This window comes from Cucurbita moschata, unplaced genomic scaffold (assembly GCF_002738365.1).
Source record: "Cucurbita moschata cultivar Rifu unplaced genomic scaffold, Cmos_1.0 Cmo_Scf00023, whole genome shotgun sequence".
Taxonomy (NCBI): Eukaryota; Viridiplantae; Streptophyta; class Magnoliopsida; order Cucurbitales; family Cucurbitaceae; genus Cucurbita; species Cucurbita moschata.
In genome coordinates, this window is record NW_019268539.1 from 2,741,351 (window position 1) to 2,758,859 (window position 17,509).

Consider the following 17,509-nt stretch of genomic DNA (forward strand, 5'->3'; position numbering starts at 1 on the left):
AAGTAATTATAAATTGAAAGTAAATACAAATTATAGATTTTAGATATAAATTAAAATTATAAAAGAGTAATTAAATAATTTAATATTGTAAAAATATATTAGTAATAAAAAATTACCAGGAAAATGAGTTGGTGGAAAAAACTTTAATTGTTGAGGGAAAGTGAAAGATAATCTTTTTTATAAAAAAGAAAAAAAAAAAGTAATTTTCATCGGTGGGTCCTCCACGTAAGGGGCGCAGGGGACGTCATTTTCGTGGGGACCGCTTAATTTAATCAAATCACCGCTATACTTTCAACCAATGGACCCCTCAACTGGGACCCGCATTGACCAGCGGGGACTTGATTGCATCCACGTCAGATTGTTTTATTATTCGTGGTTACTCAATTATAATAATAAAATATATCTGAACTTTATTATTTATAAAACTGTTTTTACCGTAAAAATTATTTAGAATTTTAACTAAATTTATTCATCCAAAATTTTAATTTTAAAGATTTTATAATTTTATAATTTTAAACCTAATATTGTTTTTTAATTCGAAGGAATTAATGAAATTTTCGAAATAATATTAAAAGGTTTTAAATTATTTTGAAACAAATTAGAGTATTAATTTATCTTTCTTTTAATATATAATTTAAATTTAATTTTTGTTAAGGTTGTGCGTGGGCTTTGACAAATGGCAACTGGGGCCCACTAAAAGGGACAAAAACAAGTGCAAAAGTCAATATGTGCTTGATTAACCAGAGTTCACAAAGGCCCAAACCCATGGCCCATCATGCTTTTTTCCCTTTTTTTTTTGTTATCACTTATTTCTCAAGACTAATTAGGGTTAAAATTGTAATTTTCCATACCTTTAAGAGTTTCAATCTCGTTGTCGTTGTCGTTGTCGTTAATGGACTGTTTTGGGTCGATGAGACGACGGTCAAATTTAGGTTAGAATGAGATAAAATGATTTTAATTTAATGATTTGATATATAAACGAATTAATTAGAACTTCGTAGCAATAACAGTATTATTAAGATTTATAATTTTATCGTTTCAATATTATCTTGGTTGTCGTTGATGAGATTACCAGACACTTAGAAATAAGCTATGGTATCATATATAACTAAAAATCTTGTGAAATAAAATACTGTTCACCTTCGAAACTTCTATATCTCTTTGTAAGAAAAAAAAAATAACCGTAAAGTATTTACACTTTTAACTGGTTGTGACATGTACACTTAATCAAAAGATCAAGATTTGAATTTTCACATGTTAGAATAGGGTGTACATTTAACCCGACAACCCGGATCAACCCAACTCGAACTATAAGAGTTGATTTGGGTTGGATTAGCATTTTAGGTAGAGTTGGGTTCATTTTTTTGAACCCGAACTGAATCGGTTCGATTTCGAGATCGTGGATAAGACCTCCGGTTCGAGGCATATACATTTTTTTAATATTATTTTGTTTAGTTTAAGGCTCTCTAATATTGCAATTAAAATATTTCATAGCATTTTTATTTTTGCTATATACGACATTTTTAAACTAATTATTTTTATTGTTTATTTAATTGGATGATCTATCTTATATTTGTTTTACTCTAACCAATTCTAAAAAAATGTGGTATTCAGCTGTTTTTAGTTTTATGACAATGTCGAATATTATTAAGATGTTACAATTTTTGCTTGTTGTTTGTTATGTGAATAATGAAATTGAGAGTTTTGAAAAATTGGACAAAACATGTAGAATTTGTATCTAAAGATTATTACAGGCGTGAAGATTCTCGATTCTACATGCAATAGTTATTAAAAAAACGATATCTTATCGAATAGTTTATTCATATATTTGGTTTATTGATGCAAAAATAATAATGGACACGTGCACAACTCAATTTGGACATAATTTAAATGATCTCCAAACCACGAAAACCCATACCGTTATAAAAATGAAAAATACAATCAGTTGAAAGCTTGCAATAATGCAAAAATGGTGACTAAATTTTGAAGTAAAGTTCAGTGTTTTAGTTTTACCGGTACCTCTAGACTCCTCGCTTGGAGATTTTGGTGTTTCAGCCGAACTGTACGGAGAAACGACTATCAAAATTAACAAGACATTAGTTAGTACTTGATTATCGTATGGTTACTTTTATCGAAAAACTTTTTATAAATTGGTAGAGAAATCTTACCATTACAACGAGTAATAGCGAGAGCCAGAGTTTGGTTGACATTGATCCCTCCAAGTGAGGAGGCACAAAGACACTGCGGTTGCGAGCGAACGACGGTGGTCAGCTGCGAGCAGCAGCTCGGCGACGGGGTCGAGGAGTTGCGGGTGATGTAATTGAGGCAAGGGGAGAGAGTGATGAATACATTGCTACAATGGGACGACTGTGCCACAGCTCCTCTTGCCCATAACAACATGGCCACCATGGCCAGCACAATACTTGCTTCCATTGTTGACAAGAACTTCCTCTAAGACTTTGGGATTTGTAGCAAATTTGGAGTGTAGAAGGCTGATGAATGGTGGGTTTTGTTGGTGAACGAATTTTCCTACCTTTTTTTTTAACGAATCTCTTGTCACAATTTGGTTGGTGAGTTCGTGTTTTAACATCTTTTTAGCTTGTCGACCCAAGTGCTAGTCCAACCTCTTACTCGAGTGGTAATTAGAAGTGAATAATATTTGACATTTATAAGTAGTTACGTAGCGATGCATTCTGACGTGTGAATGTTTGATATTTGAGTTTTATGAGATTTTAGTTATTAATATAATATGTACGGTGGATAACTAAAATTTTTCAAAAAAAAAAAATAATTAAAAACAACCTGGCAACCTAATCCAACCAAAAAAAAAAAACAGAGTCGGGTTAGGTTAGACTGTGAATTGTATTCCAATTGTTCGAGTCAGTAATCCAACCAATCCGAAATTTTAAGTTGGTCTAAACGATTTTTCCAACTCTATCCGGATAAATTGATAATCTAACTCAAATCATATGAGTTACATTGAGTTGATTGAGGTGACCTAGTTTTCTAATTATACGAGAAGTTGAAACCTTGGGCAATCATGAAGCTACAAAATTGGTGTTCCTTAACGAATCCAAATTCAACTAGAAAAACAAGCTTATAAACATGCCACCTCACTCCAATTGCCACCCACTTCCACATGTTTGTTGCAGTAGTTGAGCTCCAAAACCAACCCCCTCATCAACCCCTCTCCAAAATTTGTCTCTCTTCTCTATAAATCCCCCAAACATTCCTCTGTTTCTCAATCACAGCACCAAATTCAAGTTCAAACAAACCCAAAATGAAGCTCCTTGGCCCCTTTCTTCCACTCCTGGCCTTGGCCCTGGTGGCTGTTCTTCCGGCGAATGGCCAGACCAATACCCCATGTACTGCCTCCATGCTCTCCTCCTTCACCCCTTGCATGAACTTCCTCGCCAACAGCTCTGCAAATGGCACTTCCCCGACCGCCGACTGCTGTAATGCCATCCGATCACTTGCTAGCGGCGGCCGGGACTGCCTCTGCCTCATCGTCACCGGAGGAGTTCCCTTTCAAATACCCATCAATAGAACTCTCGCCATTTCTCTTCCTCGCGCTTGTAACTTGCCTGGTGTCCCCCTCCAATGCAATGGTATGTATGATTCTAATTATCTGAAAGTTTGATGTTTTTTCATTGTGTTGTGAAATTTAATGATCTGGGTTCCTCTGTTTCAGCCGCTGCTGCCCCTGTTCCTGCTCCAGGTACCGTTTCTTATCATTGAGATTTTCAGTTCTTCCTCCTGTTAATGATCAAGTAATAATCATGTTTTTGAAATGAACAGGCCCAATTGCTCTTGGACCAAGTTTCCCGCCGGAATCTTCACCGTCGGCGAGTCCTCAAGGTAATGATTAGTCTTGCTTTTTCGAATTACTCTGTTTTTTGTTCTTCTCTGAAAAACTTGGCTTTTTTGCAGCGCCGGAACCCACCACGCCGGCTCTTACTCCGGTAGCTGAAACTCCATCTTCTCCGTTGGTTCCTGATGCGGAAGCTCCGACGGGGACGGCCGGAAGCCGCCCAGTTCTGACTCCCTCCTCCTCTGCCGTCCGTTCAAACAGTTTTCCTTTCATGTTTCTGGGATTCGTATTTGTAATTTTAAAATTCAACTGAGTGTTTGATGGATATTGTTGTTCCTCATGATTCCGATTTCGTTTTTTTTTATTTCTCTCTTGTAATATAATTGTTATTCGCCGGAATTTGATTGGAGTTTTATGATTCTGTTTTCTGTTGAATTTGTCAAGGGTATTTTGGGGAATTCACTTGTTCTTCCCGCCATTTTCACCTTTAAATAATCGTTTAAGAGGGACTTGAACGAACTTGCTAACAAATTAAAAGCCGTGAAGAAGAAATCTCTTGATTCTCCGATCTCTGTAATTTTCTTGAGAATTCAGAACCTCAACAATGGCGGTGTTCATTAGCGTCCTCAAATCGTTAATTGCGGTTCTCACGGCGTCGATGGCGATGGTTGCGATGTCGCCTCCGACCGGATGCACAACCAGAGAGCTTCTCTTGCTTTCGCCATGTTTGCCTTTCATCTCGGCTCCACCGAACAATCTTTCCGATTCGGTTCCCTCGTCGTGCTGTGAGGCGTTCTCTTCTGCTTACGGTTCCGGTGGTGGAATTTGTCTCTGTTATTTTCTTCGTGACCCTCAGATTTTGGGCTTCCCGTTGAATAATACGAAGCTGATCGCTCTGTCTTCGATTTGTCCTCTCAGTGATGGAACGCATTTGGAGATGAATAGTTCACTAGATTCGCTCTGTTCTGGTATGAGTTCGAAACCGTTCTTCCCTCTCTTGCTCTCTCGTTCTTTATTGACTTACGGAGTTGCTTGATTCTTGAACTTCCTCGGTTTTGATTTCGGATCGTTGATTCCAGCGACTCTTGTTTTCCAATGGTTTTATCGGCAATAATTAATCAAAGACTGGTTAATTTGAAAACTGATGTGTTGTTTGTTTAATCAGCTTCACGAACTCTGCCTCCTCTTCAGAGCTCGAAAATTCCAGGAATCCAAGAGCCGGATAGTCCTGGTAATGTTCTGATTTCTTCTTCGTTATATGAATTTCATCAAATCTGGATTATCATACTAAATAACCCTTTCTTCAGCAAAGGATACAACAAGAATCTATGTATCATAATAATCACAAACCTAGAAAAGAAGCATGTTTATTTAGTAGCGATTTGTGATCGATTGCCGACACTATTTTAACGAATACTACCTTCAAATGTTTGCCTACAACCATGTAGCTGAGGAGAACACACCGCCTCCTGCGATGGCCTCACCACCCTCTACACTTGTGTCACCGCCACCACAGCCACCGCCTGCAGATGAATTGCCGCCGTCTCCTTCATCTGCTACAGCAAAAGGTTTTTCAATGGCAAGAGATTGTATTGGCTTGTTCTTGACAGGTTCACTCTTCCTTCTCCACACTCATCCATTTTTAGAGCTTTTTTCTGATATTCTTTGCATCCTTTTGTAAGTATGGTGTAGAAATCTGGATCAACAGGAACTTATGTCTATAGAATGTATAAACATGCTACAATAAAACAAATTATAAATTTTCTCCTTGTTGACTAATAAAGAGCAACGTTTTTATTTCTTTCCTGTTCTTGGCATGGAAATTTTCCAGTTTTGCACTGTTGAGAAATGATCACTTCTATACATTCCCTGTGAATCTGCAAGAACAGATGACATCCCGCTTGACAATTTGTAGATTAGATTAAGAAGCTCTTGAACTAAGAGTAGGGTATATCAGTTCTGCTTGATCTTTTTGAAACCATAAGGTGTCCAAAAAATAGAAACCTTGTAGGCCCACATGACAAGGCTCGCTATGGGTATTGTAACGACCCAGATCCACCGCTAGTAGATATTGTCCTCTTTGGGTTTTCCCTCTCGCGCTTCCCCTCAAGGCTTTAAAACGCGTATGCTAGGGGAAAGTTTCCACACCCTTATAAAGGGTGATTTGTTCTCCTCCCCAACCAATATGGGGCGTATCAAGTAGAAGATGAATCTTAACCTCAAATATTGAATCCATTTTCCTAAATCAAACCTGTCTGGTAGATAGAAGCAACTCAAATGGCAGACAGCACATAACATTTGTATACAAAACAGAGGAAGAAAATGTCAAAATAAAAGCCATGTTCAGCAACAATGTCAAACTCCTCAAACTGGAACAGCTCCAGTATCTTTAATGGATTGACGCCACGCAACCTCTCTTGCCCCATCCTTGTCTACAATCTTGATCACAAAGTTTGGTGGAGCCACAACTAGCCTTGAACGTATCTCGACGATGCACTTATCGACCAAGTCGATTGCTTCCTCGACTGACATGCCGCTATGGTAATGCCTATCCATCATAGAGAGTGAAAAGTAGGATCCATAACCAAAAGCACCTTTCTCAACCTTGTGAAGCGTTGCAATGTAATCGATGTAGTAAAGCGATGGACCAGTTTCCTTATCATAGCCAGCCAGGAGGACGTTTACCGAGTATGGATTCTGAAAATAGACAATGGTAGGAAGGCCAGTAAGACCCAATAGTAGTAGTTGCACAACAATTACAGGAGAAATTGCAGTATTATATAACAACAAAATAAGCTATTGAAAGATTTTACTAGCTTCGGCCGTTCAGTCTATAAAAGACCCCAAGAACCAAGTGCTTTGCAATAGAACTGAACACTTGATAGATGAATTAAGATATGAAAGAAAGACAAATCTCTAGATATTCAAACACGGGCAAGGGAGATGGAACAGTGATATTGTGAGATCTCACATGGTTGGAGAGGGGAATGAAACATTCTTTATAGGAGTGTGGAAACCTCTCCCTAGTAGATGCGTTTTAAAACCGTGAGGTTGATGGCGATACATAACGAACCAAAGTGGACAATATCTGCTAGCGGTGGACTTGGTCTGTTATAGATATGTTAGCTATGAACCCTAGACCAGAGAAGTTATGGTAACACCTGTCTTAGATGTTAGATGTTTCTGAACTAGGCAGGGTTAGATGTTTCTTACTGGAGAAGAAATCATGATAAGTTAATCAACAAAATAAATAGATAAAAGATGGATAAACAAGATGTAGCCCTTTGTTTTTCCATCATTAAGAACATTCCTCCAAGAACAGAAAGAGAGCTGCTTCAAATACCAATGGCTGTTGTATTCTATGCACAAGCCCAAAATTTTTTCCTATTTTTATGTTAGGTTCCTATTCTACCATCTCAACCTATCATCATCAAGTAGCCAAGCCATGCCAAGAACGTACAAGTACGGCCCAGCCCATACCTGCTCTTAGCAATTCTACCCAAAAATTTACCATTTAAACCACCTCATCTATTAACTATTGGGCAAAACCAATACATCTTAATGGCAATGCAGAAACACCAAATTATGCTTCCGAGAGGGGAACGAAGCATTCCTTACACGGGTGTGGAAACCTCTCTCTATCAGACGCGTTTTAGAACTGTGAGGCTAACGGTGGTATGTAACGGGTCACATTCATAATGCAAGTATCAAGAAATGAACAACTACCCAACAGCATATGTTTTTTCTTACCTTTCTAAACATCTCATTAGGGAAAAACACGTGAATGCTAAACCAGAGGTTCGCACATTTGTTGGGTAACTGAACTCTCATAAGAAAATAGAATCAATTCCAAACATTCTTCACCCATAAACTTCCAAGAAAGACAGGATAGCAAAAAGCCCACAACCTATAAATGTCACAAGATAAAAGATTTGTTCGTATCCTCGTGGAAACAACCACCAACGACTCACTTATTACTCTCCAACTTAACACTAAAGCATATAGATTAACAGCAGAAAGGAGATAGTGCTTGAATTTGCTTCCTAACAAGAATAAGAACCAAATCTTAGCCTGTACGAATGTAACAACCCGAGCCACTACTACTAAATATTGTCTTCTTTGGGCTCTCCTTTCTGAACTTCCCCTCAAGATTTTAAAACGTGTCTACTATGAAGAGAGTCTAGCCCTACTCCGACCAGTGTCTCCCACCGTCCGGTATTTGGCTCTGATACCATTTGTAATGGCCTAAGCCCACATCAGTTGGAAAGGGGAATGAAGCATTCCTCATATGGGTGTGGAAACCTCTCCCTAGTAGATGCGTCCATGAGGCTGACGGCGATGCGTAACAGGCTAAAGCGAACAACATCGGTTAGCGGTTAGCAGTGGACTTAGGCTGTTACAAGAGATAACGATAGGAACAAACTACTGCATATGGTATTGTAATGCAACCCTCCCCGGATTCAAACATCCACTGCTCAGAAAGTTACACTACCATGAAGTCGAGTTCTGTGAAAGGAAGAAATCAAAAGTTCTCTTGATGAGGGACCAAACCCTTGAATTCGAATTCAAGTTAATTATGAATTTGCCACCCCAGAGACAACAAGACCAGAACTATAGTATGGTGAGATGAGGGCAACAAGATTCCATCCCACAAGCCCGGAGAGAATAAAAAACAGGCAAAAATGGACCACCCCCAAATGCCCACAAGAAACCTAATTTTAGAAAATACATTTCAAAGAACTAATTATGTACCTTTCTCAATGCAGTGGCGAGCTCGCCACGAGTAAAATTAGCAGCAGCAGCAGTTGTCAAAGGGATCCCATTTCGGAACTGATACAACGCGACATTCTTCTGGATGTACTCGGTGAACTGAACCCTAAAACACCACAAAAAAACCAATCAAAACCCCCAGATTTCTGACAACACCAAATCATCTGTTAAAGCTCTGTAAATCAAACCTGTCACCAGGCTCGCCGCTAGCAGCGACGAGCTTGTGAGAGTCGAGGACCATAATCTTGTCCTCGTTGGATTTATGAACCAAGATGCTGTGTACCGCCGAAGAATCGGCCGCAACAATGGTGAAACCATTACCCACTAGGCCGAAAACACATTCCATAATCTTGTTCTTTACAATTCACCACTCTTCGGCTTCGATCCTTTGCCTCCGATGAAGCCCTTCTCTTTCTCTTTATAGAAATATGGGTTTTCCCGATCGTAAGCTCTCACAAAGTGCAACCGGCAGCCTACTTGAGCAACACGTCGTCTCCTAAATTCTGCAAAAACTGTAGCGATTTATGAAAGATGTTTTCGTTCTTAAGCCCAACCCACGTTTAGACTTTATGGGTTAATTTATTTTTGCATCCCTATTCCTCCAATTTATTCCGATCTCCATTTTTTTAAAAAAATTATTTTTTAGAGTGATTTCTTTCCCAGGGAGTCGAGCAAATTTCCATCATGTCCCAACCCACAGTGAATCGAAATGAATCAAAAGGGGTAATTTTGTGAATCGAAAGAGGAAGTCTACTTATCCTCTCAAATTACATTATGTGAATCGAAAGGAATCAAAAGGAATAATTCTGTAAATCGAAAGGGGAAGTCTACTTATCCTCCCAAATCACATTATGTGAATCAAAAGGAATCAAAAAGGGTAATTCTGTGAATCGAAAGGGGAAGTTTACTTATCCTTCCAAATCGACCCAAATCACATTATGTGAATCGAATCAAAATGGGAAGTCTACTTATCCTCCCAAATCACATTCTGTGAATTGAAAAGGGAAAGTCTACTTATCCATCCGCTCCTCTCCCTATCAGTGCGGTTTTAAGAAGTATCTAAGCACAAATCTACCTATCCATCCTCTCCTCTCCCTATCAGTGCGATCAGTGCCGTTTTAAGAAGTATCTAAGCACAGTTCACTTGCATTAATCAATCAAGAGTTTTGCCGCATTTTTTTGAATTTTTAAAATTTTTTAAATGGAGTTTTTCATCCAACCCTTCCTTTAAGGACAAATTTTTTTTTTTTTTTCTAAAAAAAACCTTGTTTTATATATTTTTTGAAATAAAGTATTTTTATTTTTCAATATAATTTATATTAAAAATATATAAAATATCATAATAAATCAAATAATATGAATGGAGAAAATAGTTTAAATTTGGTTCGACACTTTTTATTTCTTGGGGGGCAAGGGTACAAGAAGAAGAGAGAATTCAAATCCTGAATATTTAACCTAAAACCAAAGAATTGAAGCATCATCACTACACAGATTCAAATTGAACTGTGTCTAACAGAGTTTGTCAAGACAAACAAACTCCAAAAAATTTCCATAACGTTAGAGGCCTAAACTTGATGACAGATTCCCCAGTTGCACCAGAGGTTGAGCTGCAGCAGCAATGGCTGACAAGAACACAGCCTTTACAATTCACTGTGTCCATTCATTTGAGTTTGGATTAGTAAAAGAAGGGAAGGAGGGTATCGACTGCAGTATCAGTTTCCGACTGATTCGAGTCGATGGCAGTGGCCTGAAATCCCCCTGTGGTGGAGGTAGACCAACCCTCTTACTGTTGGGAGAAACATTCTTAACACCACCTGTGCTAGAAGGGCATTCATTAGAAACAGTTTCTGGCATCACATCCTCACACGGGGTGGTGGTTCTCTCAAACTTGGGCGGCGCCTCTGTTTGAATGATGCCTTGCTCGTCGAGTTTGAATCGAACGCTCAATCTAGAGGAGGATTCGTCGTCAAGGTAAGATGATGGAAGTCTCCTCTTCAAATGGAATGGAAGTGAAATGAATGACCTGAAAGGAGCTACATTTTTATTCATGTTTGTTGTGAATCTCTTACTAACTTAAATAGATTGATTGCTAACCTGCGTGGTCCTAGTTGAGTTGAGGGAGCAGTGTTGATTGGGTTCTGCTGACCTTCATCACTCTGTACTTCTGCATTTTTTTGGCAATGTTCTCTTCCTTCTTCCTCTTGTTGAGTTTCAGTTCCTATTAGAGCTGATTCTGCAATCCAAAGAGAAAGTATTGACTTCTGAGTAGCCTACAAGTGAAAGCAGTTTAAAGTCCTTTTCTTATAAACAAAGCCCTGTAATGTGCTCTCAATTTTTTCCAAATGCATTTTATGTTACTCCCATGTCTAATGAATTTGATTGGTACGTATCGTCGTCTGCCTCACGGTTTTAAAATGCGTCTGCTAGGGAGAAGTTTCCACACCCTTATAAAAAGATGTTTCGTTCCCCTCTCCAATCGATATAGGATCTCATAATTCACTCCCTTCGGGGGCCAGCGTCCATGCTGGCACACCGTCTGGTGTCTAACTTTGATACCGTATGTAACAGCCCGTGTCTAACTTTGATACCATTTGTAATACGCTAGCAAATATTGTCCACTTTGGCCCGTTGCGTATTACCGTCTAGAACGTGTTTGCTAAGGAGAGGCTTCCACACCCTTATAAGGAATATTTCGTTCCCCTCTCCAACCGATGTGGGATATAATCCACCCCCGGGGCCCAACATCCTCGTTAGCACACTGCCTGGTGCCTAGTTCTGGTACCATTTGTAACCGCCCAAACTCACTACCAGTAGATATTGCCATTTTTGAACTTTCTCTTCTAGGCTTCCCCTCAAGGTTTTAAAACATGTTTGCTAGGGAGAGGTTTTCCACACCCTTATAAATAATGCTTTGTTCCCCTCTCCAACCGACGTAGAATCTCAGATTGGAAAACATTCCAAAGACTAGCTCAAGTTTTGAAGGAAAGGATAATATACTCATCCTGCTGAATCAGGCGAGCCTAGTATATCCCATGAGAGAATGTTGAAACAGATGCAACAAGCAGAATTGGATGATAGATGGGCGTTAAGAACAGCAAGGTATAATCAAACTCACCATCTTTCCTCCCAAATCCGTTTTTACAGCCTTCACATCTGCAGTTGATGGAGCATCCAACGCCGCCCTTTTTTTAAGAAGAAAAGCACCAAGATCAGTTCAGATATGATGAACAAACAACACACCAGAGAAGAACAAGACGAAAGGAAGTAATCAAATCAAAGCACCTGATAGCATTCGCAGTATTTTTTCAAGCAATTTGATTTCTTACAGTTGCATCCTCGTTTATGTCGAGCCGAAGCTGGCGTCTTGTTTGAATCCTCCTGCAACACAACTTATCAAGATCAAACTGCCAGACACACCAGTGGCAAACATTCAAGGCATATGATCCCACCCCAAGTTCAGAAACAGAATCAGAGTTCAAGATCACTTTAGGAGCAAACGCAAGTGGATTGCGAGATTCAATCTGTCTGCGAGTCTCAAGAACCACAGATTCATGTATCGGTTTGTTGAAGCAATCTAGACATGAACACGCCTCAATGCAGTACACACCAGCAGCAAAACATTCACAATATCTGAAGGAAATACAGGTTTAGATTGAAATTTTAATGTTATCAGTACTACTTTAAGTGCATAAACTATTGCAGCAATGATAGAAATTGTCACTTACAGCTTCAGGCATCTAGATTTTTTGCAGTTACAACGTTTACACGCCCCATTTCCAGTAACTTCCATCGATTTTCTACAAATCCATTCACAAATCATTAGCTACACGCGACTAATCAGAATCCAGAGAATACATAAACAAATTCAACTTCGACGTACCCATTCTTTATAGGGTTGATTTGATTGAAATCTTCTCCGATCAGACTCGCTGGGTCTTGAGGGTTTTCACTTTCAGGAGTGGATGAAGCGAATAGGAATTGATCTTGAATGGAGTTTGATGTAAAAATGGCGGCGGAGGAGCTGGAAAAACCCGGCCTCCTTTCGGAGCACAGATTCTCTGAATCGGAGTGCTTCAAAGACGATGCAAGAGCATTCAAGTGCAAACCAATACGAGGCAGAGTGCATCGAAATGAAGAAGAAGAAGAGGAAGAAGAAGAACCGCGGAATGAACCATCGCCGGGCGCTGCCGCCGCCGCCGGGAGGAGCATTCCCGCCATTTCGAAATCTAGGCATCGTCTCGGCATGTTCCCGCCCTGTAGATTAGAGAGAGGCTGCACAATCCCAAGTTCACAAACACAACTCCGATCAGCCATTTTCCTTTTTTTTGCAAAGAAAAAATCTCAAAATTATAGATTTATTAAATAATAATTTGAAAATTCATTTTAAAATGCAAAATTAAAATTTTAAGCATATATTAGACACCCACAAAATTTGTACTTTAATTCCATTAATTTCCTAAATTTTAATTTTAATTTTATTTTGATCCTAAATTTAAAAACTTTATATAAAGACTATATTGACAATTTATTACAAAATCATCTATTATAACCTATCATTATTTTTAAAAATTGTGATTTTTTCCCCCTTTTTTTTTAAAGAAAGATTTAAATTCATTGTCAAATTACAAAACACAAAAATTAATTCTTTAATTTTTTTTATATATTTTTTAAAACTTGTTTTTAATTTTGAGAACATTCTTATATAAAAAAAAAAAGTAAATAATTAAACAAAGAAAAATCATAAGTTGAAAAAAATGAATTGCTTTATTTCTTTTTGACCACCGTCAATTAATATCTCAGTGAATTTCTTCTTCAATATTCTTTTAGGCTTTTAAATAATACTTTTCTTGCTTTATTAGCCATTTTTTTGAAAATATTTTTAAAAAAAAGTACTATTTTTCAAATTGAAAATACCATAGACTTGGTTTTTTTTTTTTTTTTAATTTAAAATTTAAATATTAGTGAAAAATAAAGAAAAAAGCAAAAATTACGTTTGAATTGAACCAAAAACATTGTCAAACATTGTCAAAAGACCAATTTTTTTACCTGGTTCTCTGCTCTGTTCAAAACGTCGCCGTTTATAACTCCATGAGCCTCGCCAGCGCCGGAATTGACCATTTCCGGCGGCTGAACTCTCGGAGTTAAGTCGTCGCCGGGAGGAATTCCCGGCACGAAAATCTCAAGTAACTGATCCATTAATATAACCGCTCCTTTATTTTTGGAAACTGCAGACGGGGATCTCGATGCGTTCGAAAAATTCGGCCTGTAAAAATTAATTATTGATTAAAAAAAAAAAGAAACGAAGCAAATCGAATTGAATGCAAGTGTGTTTGTTTCTCCTGTTACCGTTTTGGGGACTTGAGAGGACTGAACTGCGGCAGCGAAGTGAAAACTGGAAGGGAAGGGAAAGAAATGGAGTTGAATGTTTGAACCGTATGATGGGATTTAACAGGCTTTATGGGTGATAGGCTGTTGATGAAGTTGAAAACTGGTGAATCCTGCAATATAATCAAAAAATTTCGTTAAATTTAACAACTTTTAAACCAGATCTCGGACATTAAAGAACTCTCACGAGGAAGAACATGGAGTTCTAAAAACAGAGTATGAAACAGAGTATACCCATATCTTTAAATTACACGAGACCCAGAAAAAGAAAAGGAATCCCAATTGAGAAACTTAAACGAGGATGAAATGGAGTGTAATAACAGAGAATACCCATATCTTAAACTACACAAAATACCCAGAAAAAGAACCAAATTGAGAAACTGAAAACAGAGCAAAAATGGAGGTGTAATTACAGAGGAAGAAACAGAGAAACCCATGTTTCAGAAACTCAAAAGATGTCGAAAATGGGGTTTCTATAAAGAAAAAGAGAATACCCGCGTTTCAAATTACGCAAAAGAACCAGAAAAAAGAACCCAATTGAGAAACGGAAAAGAGAACAAAAATGGAGATCAATGAAGAACAGTCCTGTAAATGGTCAAATATGAGAATCCCAGATGGGGAAAGAGTTCATAGAAGAAGAGGGGCTGAGAAATAGACCTCGAATTTGGAGAGGGGAGGCGGCGGCGGCGGCGGAGGCTTGGTGGGTTTGGTCTCCGGCGTGGAATCCATTGTTGAGTGAACTCAGAGAGTGGAGATGAAGAAAAGCAGAGGGTTGGCCATTTGAGGAGTAGTAGAAGAAGAAGAAGAAGAAGAAGAAGAAGAAGAAGATTGAAAAGAAGCGGGAAAGTGAGAGGCAAATTGCAAAGGGTGGGCTGTAAGTAAAGCCCAAAGCCACTCGCTGCAACCCAAATGGCAGGGTTCAATGTTGGCGCTCTGTAACTGCAAATTCTCTCACTTTTCATAAAGTAACGCTTCCTCCATTCTCTTTTTAACTCTCTCCTCTCCTATTTTCCGCACCAACCCTTTTTCTTTTCTCTTTTTCTTTTATTATAAATCGCCCGACTCCCTAGTAAGCTTGTTCGGTCACACATCGTGCATGCATGCACGATCTCTTGTTACGGCTCTTACCGACTTGCCTCTATTCTAAGTAAGGTCTTTTGAATACACTGTTGTATCTCACTTCGTTATCGTGATTTCTAACGTTATAGGCCACACTTCATGATGTCATCTAAAACCCTGAAACATTGTTAACTTTTGTTGCTTGCTCGGACCCACTTGTTGAGAATCAACCTATGAATCAACTTTAGTGTTTCCGTTACACTCCCGTTTCACGTTTAGCTCTGATACTATTTGTAACAGTCCAATCCTACAATTATCCGTTTTAACTTGTTACGTATTGTGTGATAAAAATGTTTCTTTACTAAAATCAAATTATTAAAACCAAGTTGACCAACCTCCCCCTTTGGAAAATAAAAATTAAAAAAGAAAAAGGAAAATCTCCGACATGGAGAATGAGTTTGGAGGATAATATCGTAATTTGGCATGTTTTGGGGCTTTAAATTGTCAGTTATGATCCTTGTCAGCATCCACGTCAAACTTGTACTTGAAACCGAAAATTTAATTGCGTGTAATTTATGGGAATATTGTTTTTAAATGATTGGATGTAATGAGTGGTCACTACTTACTAGGAGAGATTGATGATTATTTACAACTAACTAATTCATGCACTGCGTTATAATATATCATCACATCGTCATGCATATTTACGATCAAATTCGATCACAACAATGATTTTAAAAATTCGATAACATGATCACGACTATGTGTTTCGTGTCAATAAGATCAATAGAGAAAAGGGTCATACTTACTAGGAGTCTTAATGTCCTCGCTGGCACACCGCTCGACTTCCTTCAAGATTTTAAAATGTGTCTACTAGGGAGAGGTTTCCAGACCCTGAAAAGGAATGATGTGTTCTCCTTTACAATTGATGTGGGATTTCAGATAAAGATTGGATATTTTTTTAAAAAATGTTTTGTTTTCGTACTTTTTTTTTTTACAAGGACGAGTCTCGTTTCTCTAGACACTCGGAACTCGAACTAAAGATTTGAACGAACGTATACATACAGATTTTAAATAAAAATTTAAATGATTCATAATTTAATTATTAAGAAACGTTACTATATGCGTGTAATAACAACTCAGAGATTAATTGGAAAGTGCAACAAAAAGTTTGTTCTAGAAAATTGCGAAATCAGATTCGTAATTTGATATTAAAGCAACCAAATAAATAAATAAATAAATAAAAGGTTTTGGCGGGCAGGAGATTTGAAAGGCGGCACGTGTGGGCGTGTGAAGGGTATGTATCCTATTAATTAAGGGCAGGCATCACGTGACCCACCACATTTATTTTATTTCTTTAATTTTTATTTTTTTTTAAAGGCAAAACACTAACTCCCACATTCTCGGAAGATAAAATCATGGTGTCCTCTCCATGCGTATTTACTCCCTCACGTGCTTTTTGTTACCCCATTTGCCAACTCACCTGTTAATAAATAATAATAATAAAGGAATGGATTTTTTTTATTTATTGTTTAAAGTTGGATAAAAATCAATTAAAATTATCAATTTTAATAAATAAATCAATTTAAATGATCAGTAATACTATAGAAGCTATATTTTTATTAATATGAAATAATTTATTAGATTATTATTTTTTTAATTATAATTAAATCAGGTTAAAAATAAAAGTTTAAATTGATATATTCAATCAATCTTGGAGTTACCCATTGGGCCCTGACTTACTAAGATTAAAGCCCAACCCAAAATTTCATGGCCCACTTTAGCTCCTAACTTATAAATTCGGCCCATTTCAAATAATTTTTAATTATATAATTTCTATTAAAAATGTATAAACATCTTAATAAATCTAATAATATTTTTTAAATAAAAAATAAACCATGAAAGTGGGACTAGAGATAGATTTCGTTTGTTAAAAGTATTATACAAAAAATAAAATAAAAATAAAATTTAAGTTTTTTATTTTTTTTTTATTTTTATAAATATAATATCATGATGATTTGAATTATACTCAAATTATTAAATTTTAAATCTTTAAAATGACAAAATTATAAAATATAGTGGTTTTTTGTGTGTCATTTTCTTGGCCTTATATATATATATATTGAGAGATATTTGTCTAAAGATAATTAAAATAAAATTTACGAGAATAAAAAATAATAATTAAAAAGTTTGATGATGTAATAATTGGTGTCTTCCACTTATGCTAAACAAAGCTACGTCGATTTCCATTTTTGTTTTGTTTTCATGCAAATCCGACATTATCTTAGCCATCCACGTCATCCAACCCAAACCCAATAATTGAGAGATGAATAAGACCTTAAGTTTGTTCTATTCATTATTATTCTTTTTTGCTCGATATTACTTCTAGTTATGAAATTGAAAGAAACGGCAAGAAGCATTCTCGATATTAAGGGTATACACGAGTTAATGTCATCGTAATTTGATGACATTTTTTAGACTAAT

General features: G+C 37.2%; 5 protein-coding genes across 5 annotated transcripts; 2 read left to right on the forward strand and 3 right to left on the reverse strand.

Annotated features, from left to right (window-relative positions):
* Positions 1 to 1,748: 1,748 nt before the first annotated feature.
* Positions 1,749 to 2,441, reverse strand: LOC111460017 (protein YLS3-like). The gene is made up of 3 exons (XM_023103095.1): positions 2,169 to 2,441; positions 1,940 to 2,076; positions 1,749 to 1,772 (listed from the first exon to the last, which is right to left on the reverse strand). Exons 1-3 carry the CDS (start codon positions 2,431 to 2,433, stop codon positions 1,749 to 1,751), a joined length of 426 nt encoding a protein of 141 aa, XP_022958863.1. The 5' UTR covers positions 2,434 to 2,441.
* A 783-nt stretch (positions 2,442 to 3,224) lies between these two features.
* Positions 3,225 to 4,232, forward strand: LOC111460366 (non-specific lipid-transfer protein-like protein At2g13820). Its single transcript, XM_023103609.1, has 4 exons — positions 3,225 to 3,608; positions 3,692 to 3,718; positions 3,799 to 3,858; positions 3,931 to 4,232. Exons 1-4 carry the CDS (start codon positions 3,281 to 3,283, stop codon positions 4,122 to 4,124), a joined length of 609 nt encoding a protein of 202 aa, XP_022959377.1. The 5' UTR covers positions 3,225 to 3,280; the 3' UTR covers positions 4,125 to 4,232.
* A 93-nt stretch (positions 4,233 to 4,325) lies between these two features.
* Positions 4,326 to 5,599, forward strand: LOC111460365. The gene is made up of 3 exons (XM_023103608.1): positions 4,326 to 4,779; positions 4,977 to 5,042; positions 5,260 to 5,599. The coding sequence occupies exons 1-3, from the start codon at positions 4,416 to 4,418 to the stop codon at positions 5,490 to 5,492; spliced, it is 663 nt and encodes a 220-aa protein (XP_022959376.1). The 5' UTR covers positions 4,326 to 4,415; the 3' UTR covers positions 5,493 to 5,599.
* Positions 5,600 to 6,018: 419 nt separating this feature from the next.
* Positions 6,019 to 9,111, reverse strand: LOC111460368 (proteasome subunit beta type-2-A-like). Its single transcript, XM_023103611.1, has 3 exons — positions 8,770 to 9,111; positions 8,564 to 8,687; positions 6,019 to 6,508 (listed from the first exon to the last, which is right to left on the reverse strand). Exons 1-3 carry the CDS (start codon positions 8,925 to 8,927, stop codon positions 6,176 to 6,178), a joined length of 615 nt encoding a protein of 204 aa, XP_022959379.1. The 5' UTR covers positions 8,928 to 9,111; the 3' UTR covers positions 6,019 to 6,175.
* An 847-nt stretch (positions 9,112 to 9,958) lies between these two features.
* LOC111460367 (CRC domain-containing protein TSO1-like) lies at positions 9,959 to 14,856 on the reverse strand. Its single transcript, XM_023103610.1, has 10 exons — positions 14,624 to 14,856; positions 13,928 to 14,079; positions 13,628 to 13,844; positions 12,462 to 12,853; positions 12,307 to 12,378; positions 12,031 to 12,211; positions 11,864 to 11,959; positions 11,697 to 11,763; positions 10,676 to 10,814; positions 9,959 to 10,604 (listed from the first exon to the last, which is right to left on the reverse strand). The coding sequence occupies exons 1-10, from the start codon at positions 14,693 to 14,695 to the stop codon at positions 10,229 to 10,231; spliced, it is 1,764 nt and encodes a 587-aa protein (XP_022959378.1). The 5' UTR covers positions 14,696 to 14,856; the 3' UTR covers positions 9,959 to 10,228.
* Positions 14,857 to 17,509: the final 2,653 nt, after the last annotated feature.